This window comes from Kryptolebias marmoratus, linkage group LG19 (assembly GCF_001649575.2).
Source record: "Kryptolebias marmoratus isolate JLee-2015 linkage group LG19, ASM164957v2, whole genome shotgun sequence".
In the NCBI taxonomy this organism is placed as follows: domain Eukaryota; kingdom Metazoa; phylum Chordata; class Actinopteri; order Cyprinodontiformes; family Rivulidae; genus Kryptolebias; species Kryptolebias marmoratus.
The window spans coordinates 9,364,001-9,384,281 of NC_051448.1; the positions used below are offsets into that span (position 1 = coordinate 9,364,001).

General features: G+C 40.5%; 1 protein-coding gene across 6 annotated transcripts in view; it reads left to right on the plus strand.

Moving 5' to 3' along the window:
• Positions 1–20,281, plus strand: part of utrn (utrophin) — a 176,884-nt gene that overhangs the window by 13,239 nt on the left and 143,364 nt on the right. For all 6 annotated transcript variants that reach the window (XM_017423258.3, XM_025007463.2, XM_025007466.2 and 3 more), the window contains 19 exons: positions 4,570–4,631; positions 5,238–5,330; positions 6,401–6,478; positions 8,153–8,245; positions 8,668–8,840; positions 9,644–9,759; positions 10,295–10,461; positions 13,865–14,095; positions 15,312–15,493; positions 15,779–15,929; positions 16,217–16,336; positions 16,472–16,573; positions 16,960–17,067; positions 17,158–17,337; positions 17,640–17,797; positions 17,883–18,006; positions 18,098–18,185; positions 18,479–18,723; positions 19,698–19,866. In XM_017423258.3, coding sequence (XP_017278747.1) covers positions 4,570–4,631; positions 5,238–5,330; positions 6,401–6,478; positions 8,153–8,245; positions 8,668–8,840; positions 9,644–9,759; positions 10,295–10,461; positions 13,865–14,095; positions 15,312–15,493; positions 15,779–15,929; positions 16,217–16,336; positions 16,472–16,573; positions 16,960–17,067; positions 17,158–17,337; positions 17,640–17,797; positions 17,883–18,006; positions 18,098–18,185; positions 18,479–18,723; positions 19,698–19,866 — 2,640 coding nt within the window. The remainder of the gene's footprint in view (positions 1–4,569; positions 4,632–5,237; positions 5,331–6,400; positions 6,479–8,152; positions 8,246–8,667; positions 8,841–9,643; positions 9,760–10,294; positions 10,462–13,864; positions 14,096–15,311; positions 15,494–15,778; positions 15,930–16,216; positions 16,337–16,471; positions 16,574–16,959; positions 17,068–17,157; positions 17,338–17,639; positions 17,798–17,882; positions 18,007–18,097; positions 18,186–18,478; positions 18,724–19,697; positions 19,867–20,281) is intronic.

Genomic DNA, 20,281 nt, shown 5'->3' on the forward strand with positions numbered 1-20,281 from the left:
TCCTCGTCAGATTTTCCTACCGTAGCACGGCTAAACAGTGATGTCTAACGGTCGGTGCTACCCGTCAAAAACTGCTACCGTCATGTTTACAAACCGAAAACTATAGCAGTTCGTGTTAATGTTAAATATCATCGGATACTGAAGTTGGAGCTTAGGAGTTATGCTTAGCATAGCATTGGAACAATTTATATCCCCGACAAAAACCTTTCTAAAACCACAAAAACCACTTCCTTCATCAGAATATCCTACCTGTTAAATATAAGCGGGTAGCACAAATAGATCTATGCATTAAAAGCAGCAAGTGTCTGAAAAACATTACAACTTGCATACAAAAACTTACAAAAAAATACTTTAAAAACACTCCACAGAAATAAATTTTACTTATCTGAATTTTTTATGCATCTTTTAATAGTTTAAAATAAAATAAGAAAAATCTAGTTATTTCCATGCAGTGTCCAGAAAGAGGTGTTCAGCTTGTAGGGCAGCACAACTGCTTCCACACACCTCGATCATCATCATCATCATCATCATATGAAATTACTTTTTGTCACAACAAAAAATAGTGGCTGGTAAAAAATTTGAGTGGCCACTATGGCTGGTGGACAAAATATTTAATTTCCCCTGTACATAACTAAGAAATGCGAGCTGGTAATTGGCGAAGGAAACTTTGTAAGTATCTTTATTTGTTTAAGCTCTGGGCCTGTATGTTTACCGTGTGATGGGGTTATGGAAACCCTGATGGCTTGTTTGATTTTCACCTCAGCGCCTCCCCGCTGGTTTTCCTCTTTGCTGTGTGGTCACCGGCTCTCCACCTGTTGGGAGAAAAACTGAGGCTGTATGAGTCCGCTCTGTTGTCTTAGCTGGCTGCTTTGAGAAACGTGTGTCCTCGTGACTTTTTTGTTTTGTTTTGAGGCTTGCTGTTTGCGTGTTGGTCAGCATCATCAACTTCTGGTTAAGTGGTACAAGCCTACAATCAGTGAAGGAAGTAGGCTACTTTGTTTTTGGTTTTTGGTTTGGTGAAGTTTCAGATTTAAACTTTTTAATAAAATATACTCTTTTTAATGAAAGCTTTGTATAAGCTATAAAAAGTAGGAGGATTAGTCTTCTCTAATGTTATAGAAATCCCTTTGCGTTAATGGGAGCGCTCACATTCATGCAGTATATTGAAAACGTGTGGATGAGTGAGGTTTCTGTTCATGATGTCATCACCACTTGGTGTGGTTGCTCACAAACAGAAACACTTAACTCAACACACATTTGCTACACACAGCTGTCACATGTGCAAAGAGCAGATCTGCTGAAGCCGATGTCTGCATGAGTCTGTTATCTGAAACATGCCGACTGATTATTTGATGGGTTGGATATTTGTTCTGTAAACACATGGAGACTCTTGCCTCACTGCGCTGCAGTCTGTTTTGTTTCTGCTCTCGGGGCTGATAGGATATCTTTGTCATATGACCAAGTGACCCACAAAGACCGCTTTCTGTGAAAGTTGGCATGAACTAAACCAAGCGACCATTCAAATATAAAATATTAGCAGGGGCATCAGATTTAGTAACGGTGCAAAACAACAGTTGAGGAAAAGAAATATGGGCTGCAAACACTCACTGAACAACCCTTCAAGCCCATTTTCTGCATTGAAAGAAAGACTCAGCTTAACAGATTTAAAACTGTAACATACAGGAAAAAAGAGGAATTAGATTTAAAGTGATCTGAATTTTTATGTGGTCATTTCCTCTTTTTTATAACCTCTTTTTTTTTTAGTTTGAATGAACTACATATTAGGTTAAGATGACAGTGAACATTGATTTGCATCAGAATCAAATAAATAGTTCTTTTTTTTTCTCTTCATATTGAAGCAAGGAAACTTAAACTGACCCAGACTTTTTGTATTTTTATGTTTACCTGATATCTGAACCAAGTGGTTAAAAACTAACACAACAGAATGTTTTAATTTTCACAAAATCATCATTTAAGAAAATCTGAGAAATGTCATGCAGGAGCTTTTGAAATAAGAAGCAGTAGACGTGATCAGTCCATTAGAGGAGGTGATTGGCTGGAATATAAATCTAATCTCATTGGACTACATTATTTGTGGTGATATGATTAACATCATGACCACGTGCTTTTTTGATACTAATATTTTTATGTTGACGCGGTATTGGTTTTGTATGTGCTCTAAATGCCATATTAATGACAAATATTTGGTTTGTCTCCTGTCTTTGATCTTATTGGTATTTTTCCTATTTAAATTCAAAAGTTTTATTTGTATTATTCTGGTCCATCCAAATTCATCAAGCCGAACGTTTCACAGCTGACTGAACTCGAAGCCTCTTTTCTAATTAGCAGACACTTGTAAACAACAGCACAGTGACATAATTGGACGTGCGTTTTGGTGTGTTGATGTTGTATCACGAGTGTTCATCAGCGGTGCACAGACTCCTCTTTGTAAGGGGGAAAATATGCCGCTACTTTGATCCGTCCTGCAGTTAGACGTTCCTGTGCTCTGGTGAGCAGGAGGAGCAGACAAATCAAAGGGGAGCAGCGTGCATGAATCAGGTTTATTGTCCTGCAGTGGTAGTCCTCAGGAACCTGCTCCTCGGGGCCCTCAGAGGCCCAACACAGGCGCTGATTAAGAACAGGAGGCCCCACATGATGAGTTTTAGAGATCATACCTGCTCCTCACTCCTGCATCAAATAAGCTGTTTTCCAAGGTTTTCTTTTACCATAAATGTTCTTTTCCTGTCATGTTTTCAGCCCTGTTGTTATTTTCTTTCCCCTCTTTTCCTTACATGCCCTCGTTAGAACACAGGTAACTCTTTTTACCTGTAAGTTTGACACCACACCTTTGTCATACCTGATTGATTCCTTTTAACAAGATCCAGTTTTTTTTGCTTCCCTTTTTTCCCCCTTTTCTATCAGCTGTCACATCTTCTGTAAAAAATTGCTCTTTTTTTCTGCTGTATAAACTTTGAGTATGTAATCTGAGGAGGACAGGACACATACGCAGGACAATGTGGACATATCAGTTTAAACAACTGGCGTCTCCTGCTTTTTCTCAACGTCTCACACACCCAGTTGTCCAGCTTCTTGTTCCTGTTGTCTCCAAAGTCAAGCCCAGGAACTCTGCTTGTTTATGTCCTGAATCAGAAATATGACTGTCAGCCTCAAATATCTCATGTTTAGATAAAAGGAGTCCGAAACAACGTCTAGTCTTTAACTTCTCCTTAAGTCCTCTCTTCCACCACAATTGATCTCATCCTCACCTCTTCACCTTTCTCACACGCACCTCTGGCCTCTTCATGCGTTACATTCTTGTTTTTATATTCTTGTCACCCAGCCGGCGGCTGCAAACACACACTTTACACACCCCAAACAAAGGGGCAAGTGACTGCTGGCCCCGATGACCATAACCTTTAACCCTTTTCTTTGGTTCTTGGTGCTCTACGAGCAGCTTGTTAAATGACAATGGCAGCATTTTGTATTGATACCCATACGCTTTATTGTTGTTAAACTGTGTCCTCAGTCAAAAATCTTCAAAACTTATGTTAGTATATTTATTTTTGACTCATTCCTTCAGTGTAATGTACTTTAAAAGACTGAAAAACTTGCACTATGTTCACATTGTGCAATGGGTTTATAGAAATAAATATGAATGCTACACGTTAGCATGTCAGGATCAATTCTGAAGTTCAGTGTTTACATTAGATGTTACTAGTTTCTCTGCTCCAACACACCTGAACTGAATCAATGTGTGATTAACAGGCTTCTGCAGAACATGAAGAGGTAATTTAACCATTGAATCGGGTGTGTTGGAGCAGGGAAACAAGTAAGACATAAAGGAAAATGAAGGTGTTTTTTCCCTCCCTCCCAACATTAAGTCTTTCTGTAGAATTGTCACGTATTTACACTCTATATATCTTCTCACAGAGTTCATTGCAAGTTTAAACTTACTATTTGGACATTTACATCTTGAAGTACACAGACTGTCAAGTTAGATGTTTTGTTTCTCTTTGTATGTTATCGGAGAGTCATTTTCTGAGAATCCCAAGGTTTTCGTGCGAGCCGCTCTGATCCGTTACACGAGCCGGCCATCGTTCATTCACATCAAAGCAGCTGACCTTGTGCCTGAAACACAATGAGGCCTTATTGCCGAGCCATGTTGGCGTATAAAGGATGAGCTGTGTGGGAGGGAGTCAACTGGGAAGAGAATGTAAAATATGTGTACAGTTGGATTCTGGTAGAACAATATAATGGGCAAGGGTGTGTGTGTACGTGTAGGGTTGGTGTGTTAGGTTTACACTCGGTGCACCTTTTGGACAGTTTGGACACATCATCGAAATGTTTATATCTGCCTGTAATTTTCTGATGTCCTAGCTGCATTGATTTGGATGCTTTTAAGCCGTGATTACCTCTAGTTACAATAAGCACTCACCAGCTTGCCAGTGCGAGAGCGAGCTGGACCTTCAGTTATTTCTATGAACAAACACAAAAAAGAACGTTGAGTGTTTATTATGTTTTTTACTGTTTGCCAAAAGACCTACTGAGTCTGTTATTTTTCCCCTACAGATGAGCATGACGCAGTACAAAAGAAAACATTCACCAAATGGATAAATGCACAGTTCTCCAAGGTATGTGAAGCAGTTATTTGCACCTGTTTTCCCAAAAGCACAGAACAACTTTTATCTGTCTGATGAAGTGTGACTATAAGGAGGCTGATTTAGCCCTAAAAGTTCACCCTGAAAACTGATATTTGTGCGTGACACTTCTTGTTCCCTGCTGATGAGTTCTTTACCAGCTAGTTTAGCTGAAACAGCTGAAATATTTAGATTGAATTTGTGTCGCAGGTGCTGAGAACGAAACACAATTTCTGCCTTTTATAGGTTTCTTATCCCACTGCTGAACACAAAATCGCTTTCTGCTTGAGGGCAGATTTCTTTGTGTGGTCCTGTTTTTAGATTTCATCACAGTAATAATTATGCCATCAGATAATTGCATGAAATATGGCTTTTGCCCTCCTCAGACAGTTCGTGATCCTTTATGCTGTTCAGTGTTTAACACTTTCCGATTCCCTCTAAATGTCCTTTTAATGACACTTTGAAAACCTCTTCTGGTCTTCAGATTGATGAGGAGTTAATTTTTTATAACCTTGGCCACACTTGGCACCTATCTGTTCTGTTTTAGTCCATGTAAAGGTAAAAACTAACTTACGGGTTGTGTTGTTTTTCTGTCTTCAGACAGGAAAGACGGCCATCAAAGATCTGTTTTCTGACCTAAGGGATGGGAGGAAGCTGTTGGACCTGCTGGAGGGACTCACTAACAATGTCCTGGTGAGTTAGTGCACAAAAACGCCCACATTTAAATTTTTTTTAAGTTTACTCAGAGAGTTTCTGTCTTTTCCTCTAAGATGAAGTTTGTAGTCAAGTGGTGCAAAAATGGTTCTGTCTAATTGCTGAAGCCTGATATCTTATGTACCTTTTTCTGGTTTTACTTTTCCTTTATATTGCTGACTTGCTGATGTGTTCATTGTGTTCTTTTTTTTTTAAATTCACCTTATGTTGAATTATACCAGTTATAATAAGTGATCATTTTAACAACTCTTGGTTATTAACGTCTTTATATTAACAAAACACTTGCTAAATTTGTAGTTTTTTATTCTGAATATATTGTTTTGGACACTTTGCAAAGCCAACATTGAGATTACAGAGTTGAGTTAGTTCTTCTTCTACAGTTTACACTCTGAATGTTTTGTCAGAAGGAGTTGGTAAATGTTAAGTAGACTTTAACGACAAAGCAAGCCACTAATGTTTATGTTCTCAGTGAGCTCAAATGTGCTTGTGTTCACAGTTTACACTTTATATTTCTTTTTTTATCCGTGCCATCCTTTTGGCTCTCTTCTAACTGTATATCATCTTTCCTGCACCTGCAGTCGTCTGAAATGCCAGCTGCTTCTTTTGCCATATATGAAAGCACACGTTTGTACACTCTCTCTGCCATCGGAATACTAATGCTATAATTGGGTGGTAATAAGTGGTTGAGGAATGTGAAGACTTAAAAGGGATTTGTAGCTGGCAGCGGTTCATCCAGCCATTCTTTCCATAAATTAACCTGTGGACACTGCTGATAGGGTAATGGCTGGGATGAGTGGATGAGGTGAAACAATGTGCTGAGTGATGCCATAGTTTTCCTTTAATGTAGCAGGGAATCTCTACGTTTTACTTCCTGTTTATGTGATATATTTTTTTTCCAAAAAGCTTTGTCATTTCCATCTTCTTGGGCAAGCACAGAAAACGAAACGAGTAAAAAAAGTTCACTTCCTTCTCCGTTAGAGGTTGGTTACCTCATGGTTGGCGAGTGATCAAGCTTTCAGCTGATCTCTGCTGCGTTTCCTCTTCCTCAGACCAAAGAGCGAGGTTCCACCAGAGTTCACTCCCTCAATAACGTCAACAAAGTCCTGCAAGTCCTGCATCAGAATAATGTGAGTAATAATAATAATAATAATAATAATAATGTGAAAAAAGTCACTGGTTGGATCTATGATTTATTAGGACCACCCAGGAAAAAGATGGAGGAGGAATTTTTCTTGTTGGAATAATGTCAAGATAGTATTTCAAGAATAAAGTCGAAATGGAAATTAAGTTGTTTTAAGTCCAGTCAAAAACTAAACCATCATTGGTGCAAAGACTGACTGTAGTCGTACATCTTGTGTAAACAGTGACTACAGCCTGCTTCAGAACAGGTTCATGGCACATAGGGGTTTAGTTTTTTTTTTTTGGAGTAAAGTTCATGGGCTCTCCCCTCCTTCGGCCATCACACACAGCTGACTGACAGCTTGCAGCAACAGATACAGAAGGAAGGATATCACTCGACTACAGGAGAAAACTCCTCGCAGTCTCGACTTTAAACTGCACAAATGGTACAAAGGGAAATTTGAGTTTAAAATCTTAGTAAGTGGCTCGAGCTTAGCCACATGTAAGCCTTTATGTTGTGATACAAACAGATCTAGAGAGAGGGGAAAAAAAATAATGAAGATGGAGCAGCAGTAGTAGACTAATTGAGGCAGGAGATGGGTCAGAGGTCACAGCCGTATATAGAGAAATCACTTCAAACTGTACCCAGACACTGACATCACGTTCCACTCTGTGGCTCTACAACCAGAAATATTTATACATAAACATAACACACTTTGCCTTATCTTATTGGATGAGATACACTGTGGTAGTTGTGCTGGAAAAATATAATTGGACTCGTATTTTAATCCATAACGTAAAAATATCCGATTAAGAAGTACTCAGCTTTAACAGACTGTTCACTCATGGTGTGGAGCGGCTTTCTTCACTGAGCTGGATAAGGAAGCTGAAATGTTACCTAAATGTTTATTGCTGTTGAAAAGAGAACTCTTCTTGTTTTATTAATTAAAGATGCTTACAAGTTATAGAGAAGACTGCTTCACAGGAAATAATATTGCAGTATTATTCCTATCGATTCCAGATTTGTCCCTGATACTGATATAAGTCCTCTACTAACAAGGATCGTCTGATACCAATTCTGTCCAACACCTGCTTTATGTAGCTTTTTTTTTTATAGCACAGACTTGCAGATTACAGACCTTGAGTACATTTAAGTTATTAAAATAAAAGCCGTCATGTGAGGTCATGCTGTTTTCTCAAGTTTTTAAAAAGTTTTTTTTATATTATCACCAAAGGAAAGAAAAAGTCACCTCAAACATTTGTATAGACCTCAGGTATCCCTGTGTTGTTCATGTAGTGTTGGGAAGGTAGGATACTGGTGCTAAAGCATGCAGAACAGTGGCCCATTATGACCAGGATGAGACACCACTGCTCTAAAGTGTGCTGCTCAGTCATGCTAGCTTTAAGATTAAGCTCTTTGACCTTAGTGTTCTCAGCCAAGTGTTTGAATGTTAAATCTTTAATTATACTGGTGGTATTTATCATCAACACAGACTGGGAGCTGAGTGCTGCAGCTACTTTGATATCAATAATAAAAAAATTGCTTTGATCAGTTCTCCAATCCAATACATACGATCAGTTTTGGAGAACCCTAATTATTACAGAAAAATCATATTGGGTTTCTTTTTAATTTCAGTATTATTGTACAAGCAGTCACTCTGTCTACACCTTTTTTTTCGTAGGTGGATCTAGTAAACATAGGAGGAACAGATATTGTAGATGGGAACCACAAGCTGACCCTGGGCCTCATCTGGAGTATTATCCTTCACTGGCAGGTGAGAACTTTCCATACACGTACTCTGCAAATATACTTAAAGTGTCATTAGTGTTTGCTTTATGAACTCGCTGTCCACCGATGCTCCAGGGGGATCAGAAAAGCAGATGATGGAAACTCAGTACGGATGTGCACACAAGCATGTAAACATGTAAACATGCTAATCATCCTGTGCTTTGTCAATTCAACCAGCTGAAAGTATAAACAGCTGCTGAACAGTTAATCAAGTTCAAGTCACAGGGGTGACAGCCTTTTCTTTCAGTGTCTTTGTTTGCGTTAATGTCACTCAAGCCCCCTTAAAATTAAATTCTGTTGTTCATGGCTGTCATTGCTGGATTTAAATTAGGTGAATATTATATTTTTATCTTTGAGAAGAGAAAAAAAACAAAAAAAGTTAGGATATTTGTTTGTTTGTTCCTACAGGTGAAGGACATCATGAAGGACATCATGTCCAACCTGCAGCAGACCAACAGTGAAAAGATCCTACTGAGTTGGGTCCGACAGTGCACACGCTCGTACCCTGAAGTCAATGTGTTGAATTTTACCACAAGCTGGAACGATGGACTGGCGTTCAACGGCATCCTCCACCACTTCAGGTGAGCAGGAAGCAAAGCACTCTGGGAGTTAATAAAACAGGAATTATTAATAATCTAGTTGACAAAATGGTATATAGCTTCTTTATGCACACATATTTTAGCATTTTCTTATATTGCAGGCTGATTGAAGACAATATAGCATACTTTGTGACTCAGTTTTAATCCAGTATTGTCATTTAGAAATGTAAAATCTGGTGTGTGTGCTGGATTGTAATTAAAACAGGTTGCAAAGCATTAAAGTCATGTTTACAGGTCAGCATCTGCAGAGTGTGTGTGTGTGTGTACTGCTTGGCTCGATCTGTTTAAGCTCGCCATGCTACCGTTTGCTCATTCTCTGTGTGCTGTTGTATGTGTAAGAAAGTTGGGATGGGGGGTCAGGGGTGTTTCCCCCCTTGATGTAACTCTTTGTCAGTAAGGGTGACATCCAAACACACACAAGTCTGTGAGGTGTGAGAATGGCTGGTGTTGGTTTAGACTCAGGCTTTGGGTTTAGGTGGATCACCGAACACACACATTCCACACAAGGCCCCCCCATCTGAGGGAAGTCTTGTCTCTGCAAAGCATGTAAATGACTTAAACATTGATTTAAGTACTTTTAGGTAAATGCATCTTCAAAAACCTGAATCTAATTTAAAATAAATAAATTGTCAGGCCATAGATGTACAAACATCAGGATCAATCTCGAAAACTGCAATCGGCGCAGCTCAAGTTTTAGATTCACCATATCCGGAAAAAATTGAAATGTTTGTTTCTCTCATATGATCGTTTGTCTCTTTTTCTGCTGCTTCTCTGTGTGTTTTCAGGCCGGATGCACTGGACTGGGATCAGGTGCTCAGAATGAGCCCTGTGGAGAGACTCGAGCACGCCTTCGCTTTAGCCAAAAACCAGCTCGGCATCGAGAGGCTCCTGGATCCCGAAGGTGCTTTTTTTTTTTTTTTTTTTTTTTTTTTATCGGCTGCCTTTTATAGTAGCTGGATAGTGTTACATACTGTAGAAAAGGACTCGCGTACACTTTATATGAAAACAGTGTGCAGCCATGAAGCATACTTTCAAGTCTTGCCAGCAGCTGAATAAACTCAGGAGAGCAAACAGCATGAAGTTGTTTCAGACTGTTATTATTCAAAAAAAAAAAAATGTTTTTTTGCTTTTAATTTAAGCATGTCTATATCATGACTGTCTGGTGGGCCAGTTCTGTCTGACCCATATCAAAGCCTTGTTTAATTAGTTTAACCTGTCTCAACCTGCTTTTTTTTCTCCCCTTCTCACCTTCCTTCCTGTTTAATCTCCTGTCACCTTTACCGTCTATCTCACTCTGCCACACTTCATTTTTCTCCTGCAATTTTCACCTTTTTATCTCCTCTTCTCTATCTCCTGGCTGTCATGTTTTATTTGTATCTGTGTCTTTCCGCCCTCTGTCCACCTGCCTCCCTGCCGACTCGCTGCCGTCGCCTCAGACGTGGCGGTGCAGTTACCAGATAAGAAGTCCATCATCATGTACGTGACCTCGCTGTTCGCCGTGCTGCCAAAAGACGTGAGCATGGAGGCCATCAGAGAAGTGGAGACCCTGCCTCGCAAACACAAAGCGGAGGCTGAGGGCTCCGGTCCAGGGCTCAGCGCGCAGGTAAAATATGCAGTGCGGCTCCTGCCTAATGTTACACGACACAGGAGGGTATGGTTTAAAGTTTGTTGTATTATACACCAAACTGACATCATAAACCTGCAGCAACAGAAGGCTCCAGCTTTTAGTTTCCAACATGGTTTTAGCTCATGCATTTACAGTCAAACGCCCACATTTCAGTTTAAAACGTCAAAAATAGCTTCTTTTATTGAGCATCTAAGGGTCACATTCAAAAGTAACACAAGTTGTTGTCACGTGTCGACACTACAGGGTTTATTCACAGCCTGAAGGCCATTCGGCAAGATTTCTCTCCCAAACAACAACCAAACAAAGCAAAGGCTTTGTGTTACGCACAGAAAAGACACGGGACGTTCAGATTCTTGGTCGGCTCGGGAGCAGAGTCACTGGATTTGAACTTCTCATACAGAAGCCAGGCCTACATCTGTTTCCCACAAAACACAAGGTGTTCTTTTTATGGATGAAATCTTAAGAATCCACAGCTGAGATTCGCACAGCCATGCAGGCAGGTCCAAAAATAGAACAGTTTCTTCACCTTTTAAGACTTTGCTATTCCGTAAGGAAGGATCATGGATCTCTTTGAAAAATCTCCACACAAATACATGTATAGTGTAGTAAAAAAAAGGATGTAAATTCTAAATTACAGCTAACGTGACGGTACAAAGATCAGCAGCTGCCGTAAGTCCAGCAGATGTGTGACGTCACAGATGTGGTGACGGTGTCGCTGAAGTGAAGATTCCTCACATAAGAACGTTTAAGTGAATAATTTATGTTCCTGAGATAAAGGTACATAACAGACTGAGATATCTGAGCTCAGTAGTGCCCAAACATTTTGGCTGAAGCTGTTGTTTTTCCACATTTTGCGTTGCAAGATTATAATGTTTTAAAGATGTTTTCTTTTTTTTTTTTAATACAAAGTCATGCCAGAGGTGCTGGTCACTTTTTCCACACTGATTTTTCTTAAAAAGAAAAGAGAAGAAAAAAACGTTTTACATAATTGACCGGCGACCTGACCATCTAACAGACAGTCTCCCTGGATCCCTCTAACTTTGATGATGCAAACTGTTTTCCTGACTGAACACAAAGGTGAAAGTCCAGCTGTCTAAAGAATTACACAAAATTGAGTCTAATCTGCTTCAACTTTTGCTGCGCCGCGTACTTTCTGATTCCATTTGGTTGAAAGCATCGGTTTTATTGCGTACTGCGTGTTGCAGGACAGAATGAGTCACTGCTATATGTTCTCTCCGGGCTTGCTCGTGAAAAGCGCAGCGGGGACGGGCAAATTGGGAGCAGATCTGTGACTCACCCCTCCGACTTTAACCAGCTCACCATGCCGCACGCTGAAAACAAGGGGGCTAAACTTGTGAGAATAGGGCTGTTTGCAGAGAGTTGACTGGGGAGCGAGTTCCCTGGTGAGCTTTAGTTTATGACTGAACTGTGCAGCTCTGCTTGAAGCTGTTGCCTTTTTTTCATGGCTCCACATATTTAACAAATAAACCAAATTAGCTGAAAATAAATCCGGACACATTAGGCCGATGATAATTTATGCATGCTTTTTTAGCTCTTCTCAGCCAGCTGTTTGACTGGATTCACTGGGTTGCTTATTTTAGAGGCTTGTAGTCAGAAGTGAGGAGGGGGGGAGTCCCAAACCACCTCTTAGGGTTTTATTGGCCGTGCGTACATATTTCACACACCCTGGAATAGATGCTGGAAAAGTCTTTTCAAATAATGCTCTGATTTGTCCAAAAAGGATTTTTATTTTCCTAGAATATTTTCCTCCCCGTAGGAAGTGATGCTGGTAGCGTGACCGAAAGAAGGAACAACAAAGCGTCCTTTGTTTTAATGACAACGTTTTGTTTTTAGTTTCCCTCTTTTAGTTTTAGTTTTGACCTGTATTGTTGAGCCTTCTCAGCTACTCTATAGTGCCGTGTTGTGGGAGTGTATGTTCCAGTGCTTTTGTGAGTTATTCCAAAATAGCCAAAAGGTCTGTGAATATTTGCAGCTGGTGACCTTTGCCGAGCTTAACTTACCACTGTGTAATTTCAGCCTTGAAAACAAAGGCCCGTTTAACTTGTTACTGTACTGGTTCTCTACACACCCAGAAGCATTTTTTTTTCATTATGTTTGACTTGGCTTCTTCTTCTGCTGCTGCTGCTGCGGATGTATCCCGTTCACTTCCAGACAGATTAGCCGAGTTTCCTACATTTCCTTCACAAAGATGGAAACCTGGAATACTTTCTGTGCTGTTAAGAACCAAAAAGGCTGCTTCAGAAAATGATAGCATTTATGGTTGGGAATATTTTAAACCAAGCTACCTTCATTCTGGTGTTTTGTCTTGGAAGAAGTGTGTAAACTAAAACAAATTGCTCAGAATTTTTTTTATAAGTGTGTTTTATCTTGACTTAACATATCAAAGGCTTAAACGGAGGCTTTTCTGCTTCCCTGGATTTACTTGTCATTGTTTCTGATCATGTCCCTTTAAGACTCTTGGCTGTACACTTACTTTTATCCTGCTTGTTGCTTATTTTTTCTTCCCCAAAACATTTTTCTATTTCTAAATTTAGGATTGACCTGTTCAGTGTGTCAGGGGGACATCTCAACATCCCCAAAAAAGGCTTGTAGTTTTTTTTTTAACTGAATAGGGCATGTCACTCTGCGTGCTCCGGAACCACACAGCCCTCCTTAGATGTCTGGGTCTATTTTAAAACCTGTCAGCTGATGTGCACAGATGTAATTAAGAATAACAGAGGGTTTAGGCATTGCCGTATTTAATAAGCATCATTGTTGTTCTGAGCTTTGTATTTCCACGTAATTAAAGGGACTCATTGCAAACAATGAAATCAAACCGAAGAAGGTTATCCAGAGCTATATCAGACAGTGCAGTTCGAAAGAGTTTGCTTGAGTAGTTTTCCAGATGTGATATGCAATTCTAAAATGCAGGTATGCACTTAATGTAAATAAAGCACTTTCATCTGCATACTTCACTCAGCAAATCTGAGCATACATACGTACCAGTACATCAAAATTGTTGGACGCCAATTTCAAACGGCTCTTTTATTGACGTTGCCATCGTTGACCTATTTTCAGTCACTTCGGCTGTTTACAAACATGTGATAGTTGGCATCTGTTCACAAATTTTTCTATCAATTTATTTTTAATTTAGGACACAATAACTATTGATATGAGGATAAAAAAATATGCAGATTTCGTGTCTTACTCAGATTTTTATTTTGTTTGGACTAGTCTTTCTGACATTAAAATGAGTACCTTTTTAAGGTCATGTGAATGATACAACTTATGAAGTGAGACATGGTTTCTGTTAACTTCAGGGTATTTTGGATCTAAATATGTGTATGTGTGGTGTAAGTTATATCATTATTTTCCTCAGAATGTTCAGACTCAGGCGGCAGGCAGCAGTCTACGACCTGAAACCCCCAGCACCTTAACAGAAACCGAAGGGGAGATGGAGGAAGGCCTACTGGAAGTGGACCTCGACAGCTACCAAACGACACTGGAGGAGGTTTTGACTTGGCTGCTGTCAGCTGAGGATGCACTACAGATGCAGGACGAGGTGTCAGACGATGTGGAAGAAGTTAAAGATCAGTTCCATACACATGAGGTAGGAGGAAACAAACAGGTCGGCTGAAATCATCCTGAACAGAGACGCAAACTCAACAACTGTAATTTGACTTTGGTCTGTTTTTCAGGCTGGTTTAACAGAATATAAATCCCTGAAATTCCAGCCTCTTGAACCTGTATTTCAGAATGAGTTATGTTAAATTACAATGTTGTTAATGTTCACGATAACCTAAAAGTTACGACTGACATGCTATTTGACTCACACACCAGCGATCTGTCTAATACCTGTCACTCTTCATCGGGATGTACGACAGCATCCGGCGGAGAACGCGAGGCCTCCCACAACTAGCAGTACATGCTCTGTACATGTTGGGAATGCCAGGAATTCTACTGAGACCTGTGGTGCACAGGACTCCAAAGTGCCCCGGCCCGGAGCGTACTTGTTTGCTCGACATGGGGGCGTATTAGCACAGTTTGTGTCTGTGCATGTGTGTAAAAGGGCTTTGGATGGATTCCCTTGGCTGAAATGTGAATATTTGTGAAGCTGAATGACTGGAATCCAGGTCAAAGCAGAAACCTGGTCGGGAGACATGGAGCAATATGATCCAAATCCTCTTTAGCAGCTTTTCAGGAGGCTGTGGAAAAAGGTTCAGTTTGCTTTGACCTTGCGGTCCTTATACTGTGACCTGCAAAAATAAGTTACTTGCAGTTGCTGTCATAAATGCTTCCTCTCCCTGAGTCCTCAAAGAAGCTGTCGGTCCATTCACTGAGTTTCTTTTTGCTACAAGGAAATAAAAGCAAATTGTCAGTATTTCTTCTTAAAGTAGCTTTCCTTCCCTTTCTGTTTCAAAATTGGTCTGTTTGCCAGCTCACCATTCAGTTTGTGCTTGCAGACTGTTGCTACAGCAACACATGCACATTTAAGGGTGCAAAGGTGACATCCACTGCTCTCTGTGGACATTATGAAGAACTAGAAAAAAAGAATATTTGGAGAAAAAACTATCCAGATGTTAATATGGGACTGCCAATTGCAAGAATGGCACTTCAAATGATAAAAAAGATAATATTAGGCCTTAATGTTCCTGCACGATGTTTCCAAGCTTGATTTAAAATGTATGTGTGTGTGTGTTGTTGTTTTTTTAAAACTTTGCAGTCCTTTTTTTCCCTTTGTGCAGGGATATTTTCTTTTTCCCAGGACACAAATCTGTGACGTCCCGTAAATTTACCGGAACCATGTGCTTTGTCTTCTTTTTAAGGCCTTCATGATGGAGCTGACAGCTCATCAGAGCAGTGTGGGTAACGTGCTGCAGGCCGGCAACCAACTGATTGCCCAGGGCAACCTCACAGAAGAGGAAGAGGAGGAAATTCAGGAGCAGATGACCCTCCTTAACTCCCGCTGGGAGTCCCTTAGAGTGGCCAGCATGGACCGCCAGGCCAGGTAGAAACACTCACGTTTTGCTAATACTTCAGTCCTTCAGTGGTATTGTCTTTGCAAATAGATAGTGTAATTATCTGATTTGTAACTGAACCCCTGTAAGCTTTTTGGATTTTAGGAGAAGTGCAGTTTAAGCTCGAGCAATTTGCAGAATTTTCTGCAGAATTTAAAGTTAATATAATCCAATTTTAAAGGTGAACAAATTAGGACTGCCTTGTTTTTTCTTTCCGCCTTTGTACCAGTCTGAATGTCCTCGTGTCCTGGATTCCTCCCCCTCTCATTTTCCAGGCTCCATGAAGTTCTGATGGACCTTCAACAGCAGCAGTTACAGCAGCTTTCTGACTGGCTGACGATGACAGAGGAGCGGATCAAAAGGATCGAGACCCAACCAGCAGCTAAAGACCTGGACACCTACAAGGAACAGTTAGAACAACACAAAGTAAATGAAGTTCTCATTCAGACTTTTCTGAAGGGTATAGAAAGGTTGCACTTGCTTGTTTTTTCATACTTGCCCAGAAAAAGAGAGGAATATAACCCATTGTGTTGGAAAGTGTGTGTTTATGCAGCTAATTGTCAGTCTCATTGTACAGGTTTTTCCCTAAAATATGTCAGTCTTGTGATCACCATCACATGTCTGCGTCCACAGTCACCATAAATTAAATAGACTTTTCTAGCAGCTCTGTTAATGGGTAAAATGTGGAACTCCCTGTTTGTGTTCATGTGCAGGAGCTCCAGAACGACTTGGAGGCCGAGCAGGTGAAGGTGAACTCTCTGACTCACATGGTGGTCGTGGTGGATGAGAACAGTGGCGAGAGCACCACCGCTGCCCTGGAGGAACAACTGCAGGTAGGAAATCAGGCTTTTTAGGTGAAATCCAGAACATGTTGAGAAACGACAGATGATTTCTTTGTATCTGATTCCACTGAATACAATCTGTAACATGATCTCTTCTGGAATGTGATCATTTCTGTCTGGATTCAGTCTCTGGGCGAACGCTGGGCAGCTGTGTGTCGTTGGACAGAAGAAAGGTGGCAAAAGCTGCAGGAAGTTTTTCTGGTTTGGCAGCAGCTTCTGTCAGACCAGGTGAGATATTTCACCTTCTACAAAACACTTCTTGTTCCTTTGTTTTGGTGAAATGATTAGTTGCAATGAATCTGTGCAAACTGAGCTAAAGTATATTGAGTCTGACAAAAATGTTGCATAAATTACATTTTAAAAGCCCCTCTGTGTGTTTTAAAGACGATGATGTCAGTGGGACATTTCAGTTCCATTGTTCGAAGATTAAAAGAAGGTTCTTTATTTCATTTTATTTTTTTTTCTACCCCTAATGCAATCCAAAAAACATTTCTTTGTTGTTTTTAAACACATCTGTTTTTGAAAGTCTTTATGTTGCGTTAAAGCCTAAAAGTTGTCTTTCTAATGCATGTTGCATAACAGAAAATAAAACGTGTTTTGCCATTTTTCGACAGAGTTTGTTCAGAGCGTGGTTGGCTGAAAAAGAGACTGTTTTAAATGAAGTTCAGACGAGCAACTTTAAAGACTCCAGTGAATTTGATTCAAATGTTCAACGATTAGCTGTAAGTAGACGGCCTATTCTTTTTTTAGTCGCTGGAGTTTTCATATTTATCTTTGTTGTTGCAGCTTTGCCTCTCTGTTTTTTAAATTAGATTTTAAAGGAGGACATGGAGAAGAAGAGAAGGACTCTGGACAAACTGTCCGATGCAGGACAGGATGTGATACAGCTGCTGCAAAGTTCTGAGGCAGGAGCTGAGATCGAGGCCGACACAGAGGAGCTGGCTCGTAGATGGGACAATCTGGTTCAGAAGCTGGAGGACTGCTCGCTCCAGGTGTGTGTCGATCAGTTTCCTCTTCTCTTAGTGCTCAGTGTTTTGGTTGATCATAAGAAAGGTTGAACATAGCCACAAAAAAGGGGCACCACTCCGAATCTGCATGTCGTTCTTGATTTATTGTCGTAGTTTTATATAATCATCACACATAAAAGCTCAACAGAGTTATTTATAATTTTGTCGCAGTTCAGCTAACTTGTAAATCAGAAACATTAGAAGTTGACAGAGTTTGCTTTGCTCGGTATCTCATCTGCAGTGGGTTTAGTTGTCTGCCTTTTTCTCCGTCACGCTCAAACCCTCAGTTAATGGCGGCTGCAACGAACGCTGGGATGACTCCAGCAGGAGAACAGTCCATCGTGGGGACTGTTGCCTCGACCACTTCTATCGTCGAGCAAGAGCTGGTCGAGCCTGCTCCCTGTAAGAGACGAATGGTGGAGACGGATGCAGAAACTAGAAGACTGTAAGAACCGTTTCTCTGATTCTGCCCAAATAAGAGTAATAAAAAACAGCCTTGCAAACACTGAAGCACACACTGTGTTCTGCAGGTTTGAAAACAAGGTTTCGGACTTATTCAGCTGGATGAAAACATGGAAGACATCCGCTCAGACGCTGGCCTCCACACCTCCTGAAACTACACCCGACACACCAGACCTGCAGGAGAAACTAAAGGTAAAGTTGCAAACTGAGTCGGCTCAAATAGATCCAATGTACAGTAAGGGTTTATTTAAACAACTGCTTCCTAATTATGTTCAACTTTTAGAATCTGGAGTTGGAACTCAAAGCAAAGGAGAGCCCAGTCAGCCAAGTGATCCAGGAAGGACGGAGCCTGATGGACCAGCTGGAGAGAGGTATGAAGAGCATGTTTTACTCATACACTTCAAATCAAACGCACAAAATCATCAAAGTTTTGCTAAACATGTTCCTCTAAACAAACGGCTCATTTCTCCTTTCCCCGTGTCCCCTTTGCCATATGTTGTAACTTATCTGCAGCTGGGAGACATTTTTAGGTGTATAAAAAAGTTGCATTTCTTGTGTATTTATTTGGTTTTAAATAAATGCATAAGAAAATACTAAAAGATGAAAATTTCCAATTAAAGGTTGGCTCTTATTTAGTATTTTTTTTTTTTGTGTCCTCCCGCAGAGGCAGTGAGCGTGGACTTCGTGAGGACAAACATGGACCTGATTCACACCGAGTGGGATGTCTGCACACGGGAGCTCCAGGCCGCCTGCGATCGGGTCCACACTCAGACCCAGGTCAGAGCGGTTTCTGCGGAGCTCGCAGACCTGGACCAGGTCCTGGAGAAGCAGGACCAGTGGCTGGCTGCAACTCCATCTGTTGGAAAGTCCGACGAGGTCGAGCTCAGGAAAGTGAGCGAAGAGTGTCAGGTGAGATTTAGTGACTCGGGTCTCCGTTTGTTTGAAACGTGACTTTAATTCAGAATTTCATTTTTAACCCCTCGACTCACAAATCCTCCTGAGCTTAAACAGGAAAAACAAAATTCAAAGAAAACACAAAAATGCATTCTTAGAATGAATACAAGATATCTTTTAGTTAGCCAGGATAGTAATTTAAGGCACAGACAGTTTGGTAATTAAAGCTTTCTTAAAGGAATAGTCCAGTAAACTTTGAAGAGAAGTTCTGACTAATAGTTATCAATAGTTAGTACCTTCTCAGGCATGACTTCAGTCATAGAGCACAACGTATAAAGAAAGAGCAAATAGTGCCTATTTATTTTAATTTTTTTAATCATTTTTCAGGCTTCCAACACAACTTTTTCTTAAAAACGACATACTGGTGTGAAAGAATAATAATAAACCTCTACACTTTGACATGACACTGTTTAGTTTGTTGTTTTCTCAGTTGGACAACCTCCGTGTTACTTCTATGGAGGTTAGATAATAAACTGAGCAGCTTCGACACCATCAGCATATCTACGGCCCGTCTCCGCTCCGCTCACGTACATTTGCAAAGTAATACAGTGACTTTTAGATTCTAATAAAATACATTTGGCAAGAATGAGACAACTTGCCAAAAAATGAAGAGTATCTTTTAGATAAAACTCCAGAGGTGTCTAATGAGGGCAACATTAAAAAAGATAAGTATTAAAAAATATCATTTTCCTGCATAATTAAACCATATTAAATGAACAAAGTTCTCATTTTGCTCTGAAGCAAATGAATTCCCTCATTTTAAGTCTAAAAATTCTTCCTTTGTTTCTGAACAATAAATGTCTTTGCTTAATTGCACTTGAATTATTAATTTCCCTGCTGTTAGGAGTAATCAGAAGCCCCACGTTACATGAGAACCTCTTTCTGACAAGCTCATTAGTGAACTTTCTCCTTCATCTGGTGTCCTGCAGTCGCAGCTCGCTCAGGTCACGGCCCTGACTCCCCGTCTGGAGCGGCTGTCCGCAGAGGTGGGGACTCTGGGGGCGGTGCCCTCCCTGAAGGACAACTTGGTGGTGGTTTCTGCGCATCACGCCTCCACTCTCCAGCAGCTGCAGAGCAGGCAGCAGGAAGTCAAAGAAGGTAACTCTCCTGTGTTTTATTTAAATCATTTGTTAAATGAGCGACAGGAGAAATTAATTCCAAAAACACTGATTAACAATACCAAAGTGCCTTTCAGGGGAACTGACAGCCTTGAGCCATCAGACCAGGAGATTTAAATCTCCTTTTAAACAAAGACCTTTTCCTTCTCCTTGCTTTTGAACCAGCTCTCTCAGGTTTATAAGAAAATTAAGAGTGATGGCGATGTAAATTTGACATCAGCTTTTATATGAAACCTTGGCCAGTAGTAGATGATGCCCTTTTATGGCCTTCTAAAGCTCACAGATGTGTGAGTGTGTACGTGAGCGTGTTTTGCTTTAGGTCATACTTCTGTCAGCTCACATCTACCTGAGGACGTGACTTGATGTGGAGCAGTCCTGAAAATCAGTCACCGTTT